Source organism: Triturus cristatus, chromosome 6, assembly GCF_964204655.1.
Source record: "Triturus cristatus chromosome 6, aTriCri1.1, whole genome shotgun sequence".
NCBI classification, from domain to species: domain Eukaryota; kingdom Metazoa; phylum Chordata; class Amphibia; order Caudata; family Salamandridae; genus Triturus; species Triturus cristatus.
Genome location: NC_140589.1, coordinates 1,031,320,462 through 1,031,340,311, shown reverse-complemented (window position 1 = coordinate 1,031,340,311; position 19,850 = coordinate 1,031,320,462). Strand labels below are relative to the sequence as shown.

Genomic DNA, 19,850 nt, shown 5'->3' with positions numbered 1-19,850 from the left:
GGAAAGCACACCCTGATTAAATATAGAAAACCTTTGTTGCTGAACAGTACGGACAGACTGAGGGTGTGTTTTGGATGCATGGGTACATGTATAGGTACAATACATGGAGGAACAGTGGTGGACTGAATGTGTGCTGTGAAAGTAAACTGAGTGTGCCTGCAATGGTACATTGTATAGAGGACCCTGAGGTGCATTTTGGGATTCCCAGGCCTGCTTGGTAAAGATGTGAGGTGCATAGGAATTCCCCAGACAGATTTGTGTACTGCTCCATTCCTGTGTGCTGAATGGGGACACACTGGATGGAAAAGGAAGAGGTTCCCTTTACATTTCAAAAGACTGGTCTTCGATTTAATGATAGATCACAAGGAAGGAGCCTGGACACATCTCAGGAAGGGAGATGGGTCTGAAAAGAGAATCATAAAGAGTGGACCTGGGGGTCTCTGGGATTTACCGTTTGATGCACATATCACTGTGGCTGATATCCAGGTGTGTACTCTGGCCACTCCCATGAATTGTGTTGTGGACAATCGACTTCGGAGTCAGGGTCTATCGAGACAGACATCTTTCATGATGGAAGATGAAAAGGAGAAGTGCCCACCTCAAATGAATAAGAACCTCAATATAAAACTTTTATAGACCCAGACCCTAATCTACATATGGTGTCTCAAAAAAGGACTATAAGAAAAGGAGGTTGAGTTACCAAAAATTGTTCATCTGTCAAGCAGCCAGATGTGATGTGTGAGAAGGGAAAGCTCTGCAAGACTTCTGCCTGTGACCACGACTGGGGGCCAAGGCCCTTCGGTCTCCCTGCTTGGTGAGGGGGACATCCCCCAGTAAAACCAAGACCACCTGCCTTGGAGCCTGGCGCTCCAGTGCCTACCTGCTTACCAAAACCAGTGTATCCTGTGAGGAAGAGGAGAGCATTAGAGTGAGCTCCAGTGGGGACTCCTAACAGAGGGATTCCTTGGTGAGGTGTGAGGATTCAGCGGTGCACTGATTGGGCCATAACCTGTGTGCAAGACCATTTTCAGGGACCCTCATGTGCCAGGAAAGTGTCGACGTAGACTGTGGCAGTAATAGAGTGCTGTGTGAAGGGTGTCAAGCTCACATGGCCTTGTTGCGGTGACCCTGCATGTCAGAGGGGGCCAACAGTGAAGAAGTTATGTGACCAGCGGGTCAGTTCTCATGAACACATGTGCCAGGAAGGGTTCCTGTGCTGTAAGTGAATGCACCTGAGGAGTCTACGTTCCATCCAGAAAGGGCTGCAGCAACACTGTAGGTCAAGGAGGGCTGCCAGGAACAAATCATGAAAAACTTTGGGCCGTCCACAGGACTGAAGTGAGGCTATGACCAGCGGGACTAGCCACGCTGAATGATCTGAACTTAGTGTCCCCCTGGCCCAAGAAGACACCCAAGAAGACAACGCGCCCTTGTGAGGCACCAATTGGGAGCTGAAGGATGGAATTCCCCCACTGGGGAGACCTTGACTTGCTGCATGACTGTGGGATGTAAGCTGCTTTGATTGCTGGGGAGAGCAGCTGTGCCACTCCTGAGAGTGAGCCTGTACCTGCTCGAAGCTGCCGCATGTATCGCAAGCAGCCTGACTTCTCGGAGTAGGATCAAATCTCATGAGTGCCCATACCGAGGGCAACCGGTGTAATGCTGAACACTCCCATGCTACAGGGGCGGGTGAGACTCAAACAAGGGCCTTTGTGGCCCTGGAGACTTCCTGCTAAAGGTGCTGAGGCACCATAGACACTTTTGTCTGAAATCCTAAAAAGTCAAAAGGGAACGGTTTAATAGTTTGCATTCCCTGATGCGCCCACCAGTAAATGGGGAATAAACGTGAGCACGTTACACAAAGGAGAGTGGTGCAGGGATTTGTCTGGTCACCAGTAGAGCCCCGACCTTAAGGAGGATTTTGTTGTTGCATATGAATGTTGCATCTGTTTGTGTAGAGTTAGAAATAAAATATTACTTTTCCTGTAGAAGCAAGTATTGTGCTGGACATTGATTTATTTTTTGTACTGTTTGCATTTTGAGTTATGAGTTGTGTTCACTCACCTGTATCGACACTGAGAGACTAGTCCAGAAGGGGTATTTGGCACATTGAGTGGGATCCACAATAGGTCGGGCAGCAGGACTTAAGGAGTAAAAGGCCTCAACCACCACAGTTGTGCCCAGTAGCCCCTGCGGCCAATGGTCCCCTGAAGGGGTTTTAACAGTGAGGACATTCCACAAGTCGGTGTGAGAGAGGAGGGACCCAGGGAGGGTGTGAGAGTAAGAAAGACTTATGTCAGAGAGAAAGAGGTTGATATGTAAAGGAAAAGAGTTGTGACAATGAGGAGGCTATGATACAGTGGAAAGTGAAAAGAGGGGGGTAGGGTGAAAATAAAGATGAGAATAAGAATCGAAACTCAATGAGATAAGAGAGGGAGAAGAGGCTGAGAAGAGTGAGAAAGGAGGATGAGGGAGAAGGAAAATGGTAAAGAAGGTGATAGTGAGACTGGAAGATGAAAGATAGAAATGATGAAATAAGTGTGGGAGACAGCTGTGAGTCAGAGGCGGATGTGAAGGTGAGACAACTGTGGGATGAGGTGAACAGGGAGGGAGGAAGGAATACTTGGAGTAAAGTATGGGAAGTGCTAAGTAGTTTAGAGATGAGGATGAGAAGGAAGAGGTAAAGTAAAGACAGGGAGGAGCTGCTATTTAACAGTAAAGAATGATAAGGCTGAAAGGATGGTAAGTAAAAAAGAGAGAATAAAAAGAGTTTGAGAAAACAGGGAGAGGAAAAGAAAAAATGTAAGATGATGTAAAAAGGAAATGTGTGTGAGAAAAAGAGATGGGTGACAGGAGGAGAATGAGAGGTATGTAAGCAGTGCTTAATTTGAGCGGCTAGTTGCAGCTGGAGACTACAAGCACTCACATTTGAGGACAAGCACTAATTTTTCCTAATCAGTCTTTGACTGAGAGTTAGAGAGAAAAAACACAAAGGGGGCACAGAATATAGGAAGAGAAGGACAAAAAACACTTACAAAGGGAGACAGCTGGGATGAAAAAGAGCCTGCAAGAGTGAGAAAAAGGGGCAGTGTGTGTATGGAAGTGGATGAAAGAGGCATGAGGCTAGCAGCTTGGGTACTTTCCACAGCGACATTCAGTTGTACCTGCTGTGGGCTTCTGAGCAAAGTTTGGGCCCTCGCATTCATTCTTTTACAAATTAAGCGTTCTGAGTAAGACAGAGAGAGGAGCAAGAAACACAAATTGAGGGAGTGCTAAATGATTTATCAAAGGCCAGTGATTCTCCAAGCAAAAAAGGAACTCCTTCTAGCACTTTGCTTTGCATACATTTTCTCTTGAAAATGACCATGGCTTACATAATTTTATAACAAAAGAAATGGTTGGAAAAGTCAATTAATTTGTTTTGCACACTGTAATAGATCGCAACTTAGAAAACTTTATCAACAAATATATTTATTGCATTAACTTCTCTCTTGAACAGATGCATACAATTAAAGTAGTAGTATCCCTTTTCCTACATAATCTTCATAAAGCAGATTATTTAAAAATGTTCTTTTTGCCAAGAGGGATGCAGGTCTGTGCAGTACATGAGGCGTTATCATGAACCTCGAGCTCTGCATTTTCAACAGGGTCTGGTGAGTATGATTTGCATGTGGTCATTTAAAATACCACAACTCTGCAATGCTTGAGGCATTCCCATAATCCCATGAGTCTTTTACTCTGTCATTACCTTGGTAATGTTAATAATGCAGAAAATGTGCATTACCGGAATCCAATGATAGTGAATCACCCCATGGTACTCCCAGAATAGAGCACACCTACCTTCTTCTTATCTTCACTTTCACTCCCATCCAGCCCATCCAATGTTCCATGGCTGTGCAACATATCAGGTACTGGATCTCCCAAAAAATAAACCTATCCATGCTCCAATTTTTCAACAAAAAAAAGCACTGAATGCTAATTTATAGGATGAATTATTTGGCACTAAAACCAAAATAGATGCACAAGCTGAGCAACACCATCTCCCGCCAACAACACAGCCTGCCATTTTTGTTATATTTTGGAGACATATAAGCCTTAACAGGGGCATCAATAATAGTCCACAAATCTAACACAGATCATGAATCCTTATAACTTACTAAATCATGGATAGAGCTATGTTTATTCAATCAGTGTAAACCTTGATTTTTCATCTAGTGACAACTAAAGCTGGACTTGGATTACTGGTCTCTCAGTGAACTAAGGGAGCCTACCAACTCATGGCATGCTTCATTAACAAATTCTCTAGTTTAGTTCATGATAACATTTGTCTCCCCCCCCCAACCGCCCCCCCCACCCCCATCCTCCCGCCCTTGGTCTACTCAAGGATATTTTCTGTGTGCTAAAACTGGATTTAGCTCTCATGGGACCGATTAAAAGATGTGACCTTGAAGTATTCAACCAGAAGTAGAGTTGAGATTTTGAGCCTCATTTAAATCAGTTCTGTGCAACTTGCAGAAGTGCCTTTGATTTCTTTTGTGCTGCATCACAACTTGTCGCTTTTGGGTGAAATTTGCCAAGTGGAGCACCCGGTTTAAGAGTTTGTGGCTTGCCCTTGGATGCGTATGGTTTGATGTCCAGCTTTGTCAGGACCTGTAGAACCACTAGATTGGTTTGTTCCATTTCTGGCTCGCTGCCAGTATGATTGTTGGCACTGATCCATATAAAAACTGACCACACACTTTGAGTAATTTCTGATTGAAATCCATGAGTGTGGTGCACATTCTGATTAGCCTAGACCCTCCGGAGAATAATCCAGCCACTGCCACTTCATGTAAGTCGTAAAAACATTCAGACTAGAGGGTTCGTTTTTCAAACTCTTGTGGCTTTCTGGGCACAGAACCGTCCACTTCCCAATGTATGACCATCCCACTTGTCCATTATTTAAAGATATATAGTTGCAAAGTTATGTAGGAAAGGAGTCTTTCAGTTAAACGTATATCTTGCTTCTTTTCTTTAACAATACTTGGAAAAATATCTCTAAAAAGGAAAAAACTGCTCATCCAGATGTCTTTCAGTATATTGCTTAAAACACTATAAATTATATACAAAATGTTTTTTCTTACTTTTTTACAGATGCATAAAAGCATATACGTTAACAGTTTGAAAGTTCACCCCTTCGTAAACACTCACTTTACTTTGTTCTTAGCTTGCACAAGTCCCTTATATGAACTACAGGTGCTTGGTGGGTATAGATGAGGTTTGGAATGTTTGTGGACAACTGGGGTGGATGTAGATATTCCATCATGGCTCCAGTGGTGAGGGTGTCTCCTAGAGGGGCTTGGATTGAGATAGCAGCATTATTAATCAAATACATTCATACAGCCTTTAGAGACTGGTGCTGATGGCTGCAGGTTTTGGATGCTTCTTCTGGGATCGTCTTTTCTTTTGCTCTGTCTTCTCTTGGTGTTCCGAATCTTCTCTGCTCTCTTGACGGCTCCTTCTCTCTTTGTTTTCCCGCCCTGTCTCTATCCTTCCGTCTATGCTGAGCTTCTTCTTTTTCCTCTCGCGACCTCGCCTTCCTGCAATGAAAAAATGCATATTAAGGGTTATGCAAATGAGAATTAATTGACATTCTTTATCTCCCAGCCCCAGTATAGATGCACATTATTGTAGATAATCTAGACCCGATAAACAGGAAGAACATTGGAGTGATATTTAATATAAATTTACCGTTTAGAAAAAAATAAAAAATACACTATGAAGTTCCAGGAGAAACTATGTCTTCGTTGACGTTATCTTAATTTATGCATTGTAGTAGGAGAAAGAGGATAAGCCTATTATACCCAATGTAAACTGTGCAACAGTGGAACACAGGATCAAGAAACGTTTCTACATAGGGAGAGTTACCTCCTTTACCAGTTTCTGATCAAACTAAATTTTTTTACAAATTTGTAACTGGTCATCGCAGATTATGTGACCCAAAATTCATTTTAGGATACCTCTTTCTAACGCTGAAAACATCCCTGAGCTCCTCCCTCCCAGAGAGGGGTTTTAGCCCGCATTGTGACTAGGTTCACAATTCAAGGAGGTTACTCTATGATGAAGCATGTCACCCTCAGGTGAGTGAGGGAAACCATCAGCACTTCTCCATTTTTTGTTAGACCCAGGGGCCTTTTTGTGGTTTTCATTTCTGTAGAGGGAAGTCATCCCCTGCTGGCCTTTAATTCTCCTCAGGCCCTCCTATGTGTGATAGAGTTATTTAGTAACACACACAACATATACCACATTGTGCAGTGTCATTCGATGCAGTCTGATGGTTGGTCTTGTTTCTGTCTCCCGAAACATGCAGATATCGACCCAGACGACTTGCCCTGAGGAGACCCTCTCACTTATCAGGAGATGAAACATCGACATACATCTCATTTGGTTCTTTGATTATTGTTGATCCGCATTGTGCTATGCTGAATGCACATTCATATCTGTAAACCGTGGTATATAAACCATGGATGATTAATTTTGCCTTCTTGTATATATTTTAATGCTTACACACACACACACACACCTAAGCACTGTGTCATCTGCATTTATTCTAGTCACACGATTATTTACATCTGTAGTTGAGAAGAATATACCACAGCAACAGAAATCTTTCCAGTCTCATTATCTGTTTTCTCAACACAAATGAGAACCTTCCATTAGGTTGCCTAATTACACATTTGTTGAAGGTTTCCCCTGATTAACATAAAGAGGATTCCTGTAAGTTTCAAAGATTCACACTGTGGACTTTGTTGAGATAACACTCCTACTTCTAAACAGAACTTCTTTCCACAACTTACTCTGGATTACATCACCTGCATTAGGTGACATCTTCCTGCACTTAAACAATAAATGGCAATTTGCTGTTTCTATGTGTGCTGTACAATCAGCAAAAACGAGGAAAAATAAAGCATTTCTCCTCGTTTTGACTGTTTAAGACCAGGTTTTCCCTGCTCTTAATTTTGGCCATGCCTCCTGTTTACTCCACCCTTATAAATAGGGAGCAGCTTCAAAATCAATAGGTGTTGCGGTGGAACGCCCACTGCAACACCCATTGCCCTTCCCTTTCACGCTAAGTATAGTGTGAAAGGGTGGCTTATTTACAAGGCAGCATTAAGCCACATTAAGTGGCTTAACGCTGCCTTGCTAATAAGGCGAAGCCTCTGTCGCCATCACAATGTCTCTGAAAGTGATGTTGTGGTGGCGATAGAGGCTTGTGAATATGCCCCATGATTTATTGGCTGTCTTGTTCTATTGGCATGTGCACCAACTGTCCCCTCTTTTCATTCACTCCCACCACAATTTGATCTCTATGTGCACTAAGGAAATAAGCTCCATTTGTTGGGCAGGGACCGTTATGAGCAAAAACACCACAATCAGATAAAAAGTGCATTTTACTAACACAGACTTGTAGTAATTAATTTAAAGTAGCGTCTTCTGCAGATACTATAGAGGAAGGTTTAACTCCGTGAATGCAATGCTGAAATGTGAAAGAAATGTTTGCAGTTTTGTCTTTCTGTTGTGTTTTTTTACAATGAAAACGTTTGACATTTGCCACCACAAACTCTTTGCCAGTTAGGAATAAAGATATGGACATCTGAATTTTTAAACATTTTCAATGGAACAGGCTGGCAATCTGCAGGGCCAATGCTTGACACCAGACAGAAGCATTGAAAACAAACACTTTCGTTGCCACATAATTGTACAACACAATTTGCTTTGTTGGGTGACATAACAGATGAAGGAGGGAAAACAACAACATTTCTATCAAAAGTAACATGGAAGCAATGAAATAGAGCAACCGTTTAAAAGTGAAAATGAAATGATACACTGTCTACTTTCTGAACACAGAAACACCTACAGATTTACGCACACCCTATTATTCACCCAATACACCATATGGTAAAATGAGGCTAATTTTTCTGGAGATCCATAGTGAACGTGTACGACAAAAGAAAAATCAAAAAATCTCAGTGGGTAATATTGACAGATTCTCATTTGCTTGCTACTTATACAATGGCTTTACATCCTCTTATTGTTTTTCTTACTCCCTTAGAGCATGACGTATTTACCAGCATTTTGATTGAATGACTTGCATTTACTACTGCTTATGTTCAGCGAACAATGTTTTTTTGTTTTTTTTTTGCTTTCACCATTCCATCGTATTTCTGTCTCATTTGTGTGCTGCGTCTGCTCTTAAATCCTGACACCCCCATAATCTCACTGTTGCTCTCCCATTTTGTCCGTTGCTTCGTCCAACCCTCTGCATGCTTTTTTTAATGTATTTTTCAAACCCCTACTAACCCTACCTCGCTACCCTCGGTGCACTCAGGTACTCCCACCATTCGGCAGACCTACTGGCCTCCACCCCATATCCAGTGCTCCACTTCTATCCATTTTGGTCTTATTTTTTTTTTAATGATTATTTTTCCTATATGGAGTGCCTGGCTGCTGCAATTTGCTACCTGGCCGCTCATTTCTCTTCTTTGTGCTTTCACAATTATTTTTTTTTACTCCTCACCATCTTGGAACAATAAATTAAAAAAATTAAAAATGGCTTCTGCATCATGACGCATACAAGTGCAAGCCGATTGACACATATGTGTATAGGTTATCATGCTGCGGTGGCCATTTCATGTCTTTGTTGATGCTGTTCCACATTGGAAAAACAAGCATTCTTTTATTTTTGCCGGTGCAGAACAGCATTCTGAAAAAGCAATGGCTGGGACAGTGGGGTGCGTTTCTTAGAAATTGCTATTTGTCACAAATTGGAATTGTGCTCTGCCCCGTTATGCTATTTCACATTTTGTATGCTTTTTTTACTCCCTAAATAAAAAAATAAAAACCCACTCCCTCACACCCCACAACGTTGTGGGGTGCTCTGTTTCCCCTCCCACCCCAGAAGGGAATTTACTCTAGCCCCATTCGGGTAACAAGTCTAACAACCATTTGTAGTTTCTGAGGCTGTCAGTGAGACATTTGAGATTCCCCAACAGCTGACATTTTTGTGGTTGTACATAAATTGCAAAGGTAAACCGCAACTTGTTACATCCATCACCCACCTCATAACACATTTCTGTTGGGCATTACCTCTCCATGGAGTACTCAGGAATTTAACACCCTACGCACACGATCAAGAAACATTGCAGACACTGTAACTGGAAGGGTCAACGAGAAGCCCAGAACCTAGAAAGGGTCCCATATTCCAAAATACTGAGCCGACAGAAGTTATATATGCATCTATCATTGCTATAAGACCAGTCATAAAATGCACTTTTACACATCTAAAAAGCTTGTGGGAGACACCTCTAATCTCTGTACCAATATATATATATTTTTCGTGGTGTAAGACACACTCTTGGATAAAACCACTGCCTGCAGTGAAATTTGAATAAAGCGCAATTAAAGGGAAGGAATTAATAGGAGCAAAAATTGTCAAGGCAGGTTTGCATGACTGTGTTGTTGGGTCACAGTAACACTCTTGGCCAGGGATACTCAAAGTATGGCCCGCGGCAGCTTGGGGCCACCTGACCTGTACATGCAGCCCCCTGAGCTGCTGTTTACTTGACTTAGCACTCACATTCAGAAAGCTGTTAAATAGTAAAGGTTAACGGATATATGTAGTTTAAGAAGTGAATAAGGTCTCCTGCACATATTATCTGCATTGACACCTTCATTTTAAAAACCTTATACAACAAACATGTAAAAATATGATACAGACACTTAAAAAAATTAAAAAAAAGAATTTTATTAAGGTGCTGAAGCATTTCACCTTAGGGAATCAGATTCTATCACTGCATTAAAAACCAGTTACGGCATTTATTAAAAGTGATACCTCTCAAACATGAACTTAGAAACATTCATGCCATTCCTGTCCTGCCAACAATGTCATTAGTGAACCAAGAAGCAACACAGTCAGTTGTCCTGTGCACCCCACTCTCTATGTGGCCTAGATTACTAGAAACAACATTATAGTTTATTTAATAAAGCACAAGAGGTTTTGCACAGTGCACACCCTGAAATCATGTATTTTAAGGTGTTCACTTAAATGATAATAATGGAAAAAAAGGAGGCAAAGTGAAACAAAACAATGACCTAGGATCACACGATTTGGTCAAGTGGGGAAGCCAGGATTGAAACTAGGTTATCTAGTTTCACATTGCAAAAAACAGCCACTAGATAGATATCCCTTTTCCCTTTCCTATTTTACATCTAAAGGTAAGGATTTTTCTTTAATTCTTGGTGCAAGTGGTTAGAGCATAGTATAGTATGCTAGATTAAACAAGCGGTGGCATAGCCAATAGGTCTCGCCTTTGGCACCTTATGTGTTTAGCCAGAACGTTTGGATATGTTGAAGAGCATTGTGGCTGCTGTGCATTATGTTGAGAAGTGATAATAAAAAGTGTTAAGCATTTTTGTTACCTTTATACAAACAAAGACAACATTATATACAACTGAAAAACCTGATTAAAAAAGGATTTTAACATAAAAAAATGTCTTCTATTTCTTTTGTACTTGCACTGCTGACAACTTCTTCCTGCCTGTTCTCATGCTTGTTTGTTATAAAAAAAAATTATGGGGAGCAGGACATAAATAACAAGGGAGTGGAGTTTGGAAAACAGTAATTTAATTAGAACACGAGCAGCGGACGGACACTAGGGGAGAATCAACAGATGCCAGATTCCAAGGGCAGACTGACGTGATGCTTAGGTGGTGCGCTGATGCAAAATGGTGGTGGTGAATGATGTTTGGTGCTCAGGTGGTGACACTATATGGTGTGGATTGGAGGTACGTTGTGGATTGTGGAGTTGAAATATGTTGTTTGGTATGTAATTATGCGGTGTGTATTGGAAATGTATGGAGTTGAATTGTGAGTGAAATTATGCTTAGTGAAATTGTGTAATGTTGTGGAGTGCATTTATGTTGATTGGTGGTATGTGGTATAGAGGGCATTTATGTGGAGTGTATTTATGTTGCATTGAGTAAAGTGCAATTATGTGGCGTGTAATTATCTGGCTCTGAGTGGTATTATGTGGAGTGTATTTATGTTGCATTGAGTACAGAGTAATTATGTGGCGTGTAATTATGTGGTACGGAGTAGTATGTGGAGTGTATTCATGTTGCATTGAGTAAAGTGTAATTATGTGGCGTGTAACTATGTCGCACTGAGTGGTATTTTGTGGAGTGTATTTATGTTGCATTGAGTAGAGGGTAATTTCGTGGCGTCTAATTATGTGCCACAGTGGTATTATGTGGAGTGTATTTATGTTGCATTGAATAGAGTGTAAGTATGTGACATGTAATTATGTGGTACTGAGTGGTATTAAATGGAGTGTATTTACATTGCATTGAGTAGAATGTAATTATGTGGCACTGAGTGGTAATATGTGGAGTGTATTAATGTTGCATTGAGTAGAGTGTAATTATGTGGCTTGTAATTATGTGGTACTGAGTGGTATGTGGGGTGTATTTGTTGCATTGAGTAGAGTGTAATTATGTGGCGTATAATTATGTGGCACTGAGTGATATTAAGTGGAGTGTATGTTGCATCCAGTAGAGTGTAATTATGTGGCATGTAATTATGTGGCACTGAGTGGTATTATTAAATATAAAATATAATAGTTGACGTGTTGTTCCTTACTGACGTTTGATATGTTAGGCTGTTTGTTGTCATGTGCTGTGTTATGTGTTGATATATTATGTGTTGCTATGTTATTATGAATTTGAATTGTGTTGTTATGTACTGTATAAAAACTGTTATTTAACATGTTGCCATGTGCTCTTGTGTTATCAGCATGTCACCTTGTGTGGTTATGTTATGCTGTGCTCTGCAGTGCTACTCTATGTATGTTACATTATGTTTTGATGTAGTAGGTTATGTGTTAAGATGTGTTATGCTACACCATGCTATGTTATGTTATGTTCTACTATGTAAACTTCTGTTTTATGTTTTGTTTTCTAAGATAACTTATAAAGAAGTGTGCACGGTTTAAAAAATGAGATGAAAGAATACTGTCAACAATACTGCAAGATTTGATATAGTTATGAAATTTAAATATATGATTTACTGTGCTACATAAATATGTTACAAATACATATTTATTAACCATAGAAGGGACACGGCACCATGAAGTACACTGCTGTGTTATATGGAATCTGGTATTTCCTCTGTTGTGTGCAATACTGTATTGTCTACTGTTAATTTGTAATATGCTGTACTAAGCTGTGCTATGCTGTGCCGTGCTACACCATAGCACCTTTAATGTGCCCATGGTAACCCCAGCCAGGCCTACGTAAGACGGGAGCGGCCTAGCGCCCTAACTAAATGCTGAACTGAAAGAGCAGGAAGTGATATGAGGCCTTACTAGAGGGTAGGAGAGCAGGGAAAGGCATGATTTTCAAGAAGACCGATTTCGGAGAATGGTGGCTTAGGCAGTGAACTGGTAGTCATAATGGCTTGCAGGCCTGGAGACAGTGTTCATCAATGTATTTTTATAGCCAGGGTATTTCTTATAGCGCTTTTGATCGAGGCGCTATACAATTGAAGGCAAGAAGACGTTTACCTTGGATACAATTACTGTGAAAGAAGGCAGTGGATCGAGGTTTGCGACCCATTCGACAAGGTGTTTTTAAAGGAACTTGTTAAGGCGTGACTGAATTCACGTTTATTTTCTTGTTTTAAACAGAAGTATAAATGACAAGAGGTGGGTGTCCCTAGGTGGCTCACTCTGCAGCTAAGATGTGAGTGGAGAAAGGACAGCATGTGCCGCCGACGTCAGTGGTGGTCATGGGATGGGGCCTAAGCACCGAGAAGCCCAGCAGCCAGTGCTAGACAGGCGATAAAGTGAAGTAAGGGGGCACTTCGACGAGTCAGCAGTTGGGTGGCGGATGAACAGTACGTCAGACTGTGTATGTCTCGTAAATTGGTTCTTCGCACAGAAACCGAACAGGACTGTAGGAAAGGGGCCTAGACCTTCATAAAACATACAGTCTCGATGCCACCCGAGCAGTGCCAGTGTGAGGGGGCTTGATGAAAGCTTTGGCACTGGCACGAGAGCGAGTGTTGCGAATCTGAGTGAAAACTGTCAAAGTGTTCTGCCAGTCAATGCAGTGACGTCTGCAGACTGAGGCGTTGACTCACGCCCTCCCCCACACACTGCTTGGTATTTACAGGGGATTCCTCTGTCACACTGGATATCGGAAGCTGCCAGGTCTGGCAGGAGCAGCTGGCATGTAAGCCGCGTATTGGAGCTGAGATGCTTCGCCAACCTTTGTGACTGTGCCCTTGTTATCAGCCGGCTGCAGACAGGGTACTCTGGGCAGGCATCTGGCCTGGACGAGCAGGCAGCAGCGGGAGCTCAAATGATGACTGCTCTGGGCCTGAGCCTGGACAGCTTCAGCCGGAAGGACTGACGGAAAAAATAAAGATGAAGGAAAATTAAAGGCAATGGGTGAAGAAGCGCAGTGGTTAACGCGCCCAGTATCAACGTGTAGGCTTTTTGTGTGGGAGATTTAAATTCAAGTTGTAGCCTTCAAGTTGTAGCACAGTGGCACTGAAAAAGTGCGACAAGCCCTATGCAAAAACAAGCCCGGAAGTGGTGCGTGCCCGAGTGCGCTTGTGCCCGCCGGTGCAGGAGAAGACCGCCATCTGTTTCCAATTAACAGGCCCGATAATTGGAAACAGATGGTGCTCATGTTGGCTCCCGAGCACCCTAGGCCACAGAACAGAGAAGGTGGGACATGCACCCCCCTTGGGCCTATTGCGTGCTGTCTTTCTGAGAAAGACTGCATGCAAAGCCCAATAGCAAGTGATAAAAAAAAGCACATGCACGAGCGTGTGTTGGATTTTAAAAGCCCTTACTAAATGCCTCGCAGAGCAGCGCATGCGCGCTAGCTCAGGCGAGACCTAAAAAGGACAGTTTGAAAGTTAGTTGGAAGTGGGCTTGTGTGCTCAGCAGCTCGGAACTGACTTCAATAAAAGTTACTTGGAACAACCCTTCGTCTCCTGCTGATTTATGGAGAAGCCACAACATCTTTCTGGCGAAGAGCAAACTGCTGCTGCGGACCTGCGTGCACCTGATAGTATTCCAGGAGGTGTCCATTCCACACGATCTACTGGAAAACGCTGTGGTGAATCTGGAATCTGCTTTGCCTACACAAGACTATGAGGACTCCCAGCATTGAAAACCAGCACAACTAGCCATTCGGTGTTACCTGTAGTGATCTGCTGATCACTGGTCTAGTGTTCCAATGTGCTAGCCACTCCCACAGGGCTGACTTACACCCCACACCCATCCAGCACAGGTGTCACTGAACATCTGAACCCTGCTTATAAAAGGGGTGGGGCACACGTGCCCAGGGCCAGTTGCACTAAGTAACCACCCGTGTCTGTGCCCTAATTATGCATGCATGAGGGCCTAGGGCCCTTCACCATTACATTGGTGATGAGCAGGACCTGCCTGTGTGTGCAGTCCCCTTGTTTGGTGGTTGAAGGGGGAGAGTGCTGCCCACATCAGTGGCACCCCCTGTGAGTAGGCGCAGGACGCTCCTGATGGCCTGCAGGGCATGTGAAGAGCACCGGAGTGAAGGAGGTGATCGGGGGCCCACCGGGCACCTGAGGTGCCCCAGCAGGTTTGCAGGCATCCGACTGCGGAAGGAACGGCGTTTAGAAAGTGAGAGGCCACAACGAAGGTCTGTGGAGCCCACCCCGCATGTGAAGGGCCTGAGACTGGTGAAACGGCCCGTGAACTGAGAGAGGCTGCTGCGGTGGGGTGGAGTAGAGGGGAGATAGCGTGCAGCCCGCGGCCAACCTGAATGAACACTGGTGGTACATGTGGTGAGGAAGTGCCACCGTCATGCTCAAGTAGTTCTGCTGCATGTTGCGGCCGGCGGCAGTGGTGCCCTGACTGCGACCACAGCGAGTTTGTGTGTCTGGCAATGGAGGAAAGGCCTGGCTTGCTGCCTGCAATCCTGTGGAAGAATGAAAAGAAGGGGCAGACTGGTTTGGTGCTGGCATGAGGTGAGGCTCACTCCCAGCAAAGTGAACGGGCTGCTGGCAAGAGAAGATGGAGTTGGTCGGAAGTCTAGACTGCTTGCACCATGGTGAGGCGATGGAGAGTTCTTGTCAGCAGCTCAAGCACCCACGCAGCCAGTGAGGTGAGAGTGCCTACTGCGAGGGGCAGGAACGATTAAGAAAGTGTAGACGGCCGGCCCCTGCAGGGCATATAAAGGAAAGAGTAAGCAGTGCACTCAAAGACGTTGATGAACCCTGTGTCTTTCACCCTCCCCCCCGGCCGCCCTACACCACTGATGATAGGAGGTTCTTCTGCCCTGCTGGAGGTTCTCCTGTAGCGTGAGTGCTGTTGGCGGCCTTCCCAGATGGTGTCCTGACGCGCGGCATCAGGTAGCAGCCTTTGGAGACGGTGCCCCACCCCGAAGGAAGAAATGAGCGGGGTCTCTGATCTCAACCTTTGAAAATCTGCCCCCAAGTTTATAATGCTGCAAAAAGAAAATATATAGCTTATTCAACGCACAGCGGTTATAATAGTGTGGATGGGCTATCTACAATATTGTGTTGAAAACTACAAATCAAAATATACTTTGACATTGATAGTAGTGCTGGGACTTAACTATGAAAGCAGTCAATCCACCATCTCCCTTTTTTGCTAACACTAGGTGATCCCCTTATTGCCTGGAAACAATGGTTTAAAGCTTTCAAGACTTATTTGAGTGCCTTAAGTGCTCTATATTTAAAGGAGAGAGAAAAATAATCATCTTGCTTCACTCTCTTTAGTTTGAAGTTAGAGGTATTCTGAAACATCTGCCTGATTTATTGATTGAAGAGGGTGAAATATTTCATGAATATTAGGAAACTGTGAAAAGACTTTAAAATAGATTTGAAGTTTAGCCAATTCTGGTGGTTCCTACACATTTATTTTTTAATAGAATACAAAGACCTGGAGAAGATGTTGAATCTTACATCACTTCCTTAAGGAAATTGGTTGCACACTATTACTTTGCGAATTTTGCAGATTAGTTGGTCATATGTCAATTTATCTGTCAGTGTAATGATAAGTCTATCAGGCAGAAATTGTTGTCCATGGGTAATACATTATTTGAGATGAACATTAAAATAGCTAAAAGTATTGAGCCTTCACAAACTTTTGCTAAAGAGTTGGATAACAAACATTTAGATCTTGTTGGAGTTGTAAAACTTGATACTGAAAAAGTTCTCAACGGTAGTAAAACATTGTTTAAAAACACTAAGCAATTTTTTCACAATACATTTTCAAATTTGGCAATACTTCACACATAAAGGGGGAAGGCAATGTTTAGCAAAGAATGTGGTTTGTAGAGTGTGTGTTCATTTGCTTTGCTTTGGTGAAATCAATCAAGGTATGAAACGAAACAACGCTCTTATGAGAAATTGACATTTGAAAAAAATATTTCTAGGAAGGGAGATAGTGGGGAAGATCTATGTAGCTTTTAAAGCCTTAAACACACTAGGATGGTTTCATCAAAGTTTGGCTGGCATGATGCTCAAGTTGGGTATCAAAGAAAAAGTATTAGCAATGTTTTGTAGCGAGGGGATAGAAGAGATAATGAATAGATATCCTCATGTATGTTCTGGTGAGTTGGGTAAGATGAAGCACTTCTCACATGAATCAAGGTCAAGGTGCATGCTCAGCCAGTGACGCACAAGATGAGGGGTGTCTCATTAAGCATTCTGAAAAAATTGGAAAGAATTGAATTCATTGGTTAAACAAGGAATAATTGAACCTGTAGAATATTATTTGTGACTTATCTCTATTGGTGGTTCACACAAGAAGAATTGTTCCCCTGAGCCAATCACAACGCTGCAATGCAGGCAGCATTGTGATTGTTCTGAGTGCTGTAGTTCGGCTCTCAGCCAGGGAATGGGCTCCTGGGCATGTTCTCCTCGCAAGCAGTAATGCAGCCTGCGTGGATAACGTGCAAAGGGAGCATGGCGGTTTGGCCACCCCGTGAGGTCCGGCCAAACATTCCTGGGCACCAGGAGTGGGCAAACCACTCCTCCCCCTGCTCCTCAGTCATCTAATCTGCCCCGCCCAGCCTGCAGACCTGCTGCAGAAAGAAAACATAAAATGATAATAACCTCGAGTTATTATCATTTTATATCACTGCTGCAAAGCAGTGGGGTGAAGCTCCTCCACCTTAGAGGAGGAGCCACTGATGTAAATACCCTGGTTCTTAGGGTTACTGGGTTGAATCCATTAGTTGATAACAAAGTATTGGGGAGGCCATGCCACATGGGTGGTAGACAGCTCGTGTTAGGCTTGAGGATCACAGAGATCATTGAGCTAGGGCAAGGTGTCTCGCTTGAGCGTGGCTCAAGCCTTCAGTGACTTACACACCTCTATAACTTAATGGCAATAAAGATGACAAAGACAAAGTAAGGATATGATTTGGCTATCATCAAACAAGTTGGTGATGCAGTAGTACCAACACTACAGTGCAGGGCTCTTTGTTGAATTATTTATAACTTTCTCGCTACACAATAATTTAGTGAGTGGACTATAAGACTGGGTGTTCTCTACCCCTTGGTAAAATAAAGCAAATGTTTGGTTACAGCCCGACTTTCTTATTACATTCTTACTACCAGTGTTTAGTTCTCTTCCCCTATCTTCACCTTGCACCACTTTGCCCTCGGGTTTCCACAGTGCTGGCATCAATGTGACCCTTGGTCACAGCACAGATCATGCTTTTTGGCTCCCGGAATTATTTTTGCGAGTATCCAAGCTCTATGCTGACGCATGGCTGGTATTTACAATCCACGGCACCATGGCGTAAGGCCCCAAGGATGTGTCAAAAATTGTGGCGCATCAATTGGAAGGCTGCCTCAATGCATCAGTCCCAAAAGTGGTGCATTGCCAAAGCTGACCTTATAACCGACGCACCTTCAGCAATGAGTCACAAAACAGAGGTGATGCATCAGTTCTAACTGACATAAATAGCCTAATGTGAGGGGACCAATGTAATAGACTGTAAAATGGTGGAAATGTCACCTTGTACACCATTACATAGATCCTGGATGCAATGCAGACAAGTATGAAGTATGACTGTGTTTCATTACAGTGGGCATAGTCTACTCATGTGTACGTAGAGGCCTAAGTAGGTGTGACATAATGAATGAAAATGGAACGTGAGTGTATACAAATATATATTGTAATGTAAAGTGGCAAATCATGTGTTACCTACGGGAAACAGCGTTTACAACGCTGTCATTACATCGTGAGCTATTACATCGCAGTCGTTACAACGACCGTGTTGTTAGTACGCGATGTAATGACATCGCAAGTCATTACAATGACTTCCAGTAGAGGGTGCTCGGGTATTGGAAATGATTTCCAACACCGTGCCTACTGTTGCGCAAACTGGAGAAGGAATAGTATATAATACTATTCCTAAGTCCAGCATGCCCCCTACTGGAAGTCGTTGTAAAGACTTGCGATGTAATACATCGCGTACTAACCACTCGGTCGGTGTAACAACCGCATTGTAATGGCACACAATGTATTACATCACATTGTAATGTGCCATATTCGTTACCTACCTTATGTGTGTACTTACCTGTTGTGGTTTAGAGTACGCTTGGCTGGACTTAGGGACTCATTTCTCCATGGAGATGTGACAATCCTCAACTGTCCCTTACATGGAGTACACAACGCCACAATGCCATGGTGCTGCAGATGATGCTATCATAGGTGCCATGGTCCCAGGTTGGTCAAGGGTCTTACAACATGATTGTCACATGTGTAGACCAACTACTAGTAGAAGGGATGTGATTTAATAACTTATTCAAGTGTGTAAAGTGACTTTAGTTGGTGAGAATCCAATTGAAAAGTCACTGCATCAATTCCTACATCTGGGTTGAAGAGGTGTACAAATTTTGATGCATTCTGGGCTTAGCGTGATGCATCTCAAAGATGCATCACACATTGAAAAACTTCTAAATATCACTGCATCAGTTCTAGGTGGGTTTTTATCGAGGGAAATTCTACCCTGCATACATTATAAACTGCGTGGCGCAGCTGGTTCCAGCACAGGTATTTTTTTATGCTGGCCTATAAAAGCTGATGCATTGGGCCTAATGTGTCATATTGCAAATATGAGCCAACATGGAGCAGAAAATACACCGCCGATGCACCCAAAAAAATGACCCAATAGCAGCGCAGGCTACTTGTAAATGACACCCTTTCTTTGAAATGTGGAGGCATGGATCTGCTCAACCAGAATGGCCCAATTCCAAAATCCATCTGCTTACTAAATGGGTTAAATCAAACAGCACAGAAGAAAGACAAGAGCCAAGGGCTACAATAAGAAAAATGCAAGAAAGTGAAATGAAAACAGTGAAAAAAAGAACCAAAACCGCACTCCCATAGAAAACAAAAATTGGAAGCATTAATCATAAAAGAATAAAGAAAAGCTCATATAAAAAATACATTTGACACAGATTTGCTTGCATTTGCCTATTCTGTGGTTCTGCGAACATTTTTCTTTGTGTTTTTAGGTCATGGCCTAAAAAACGAAATAGCTACTGTTCTTCTGCATTCCTTAATCTGCTATGGAGAGATTGTAGACACTGTTGATGAATGGAATATTTATACAATCATACTTGATTACTGAAAGGATTCCATTCAAAGACTATCCATAAGGCTCTAGTGCTACATTTGTATGATGATAGCCTATTTCTGAATCTTGGCCCTTCCACTCAAAGAGTGCATTGGAAGTGCTAATTTAAGAAAGATCTGGGACACAGTTTTGGGCTGACTGGC

General features: G+C 42.8%; 1 protein-coding gene across 1 annotated transcript in view; it reads right to left on the bottom strand.

Moving 5' to 3' along the window:
- Positions 1-3,457: 3,457 nt before the first annotated feature.
- RSPO3 (R-spondin 3) overlaps positions 3,458-19,850 on the bottom strand; it is a 400,364-nt gene continuing 383,971 nt past the window's right edge. The window contains exon 5 of the mRNA XM_085611820.1: positions 3,458-5,579. Coding sequence (XP_085467946.1) covers positions 5,386-5,579 — 194 coding nt within the window. The 3' untranslated portion in view covers positions 3,458-5,385. The remainder of the gene's footprint in view (positions 5,580-19,850) is intronic.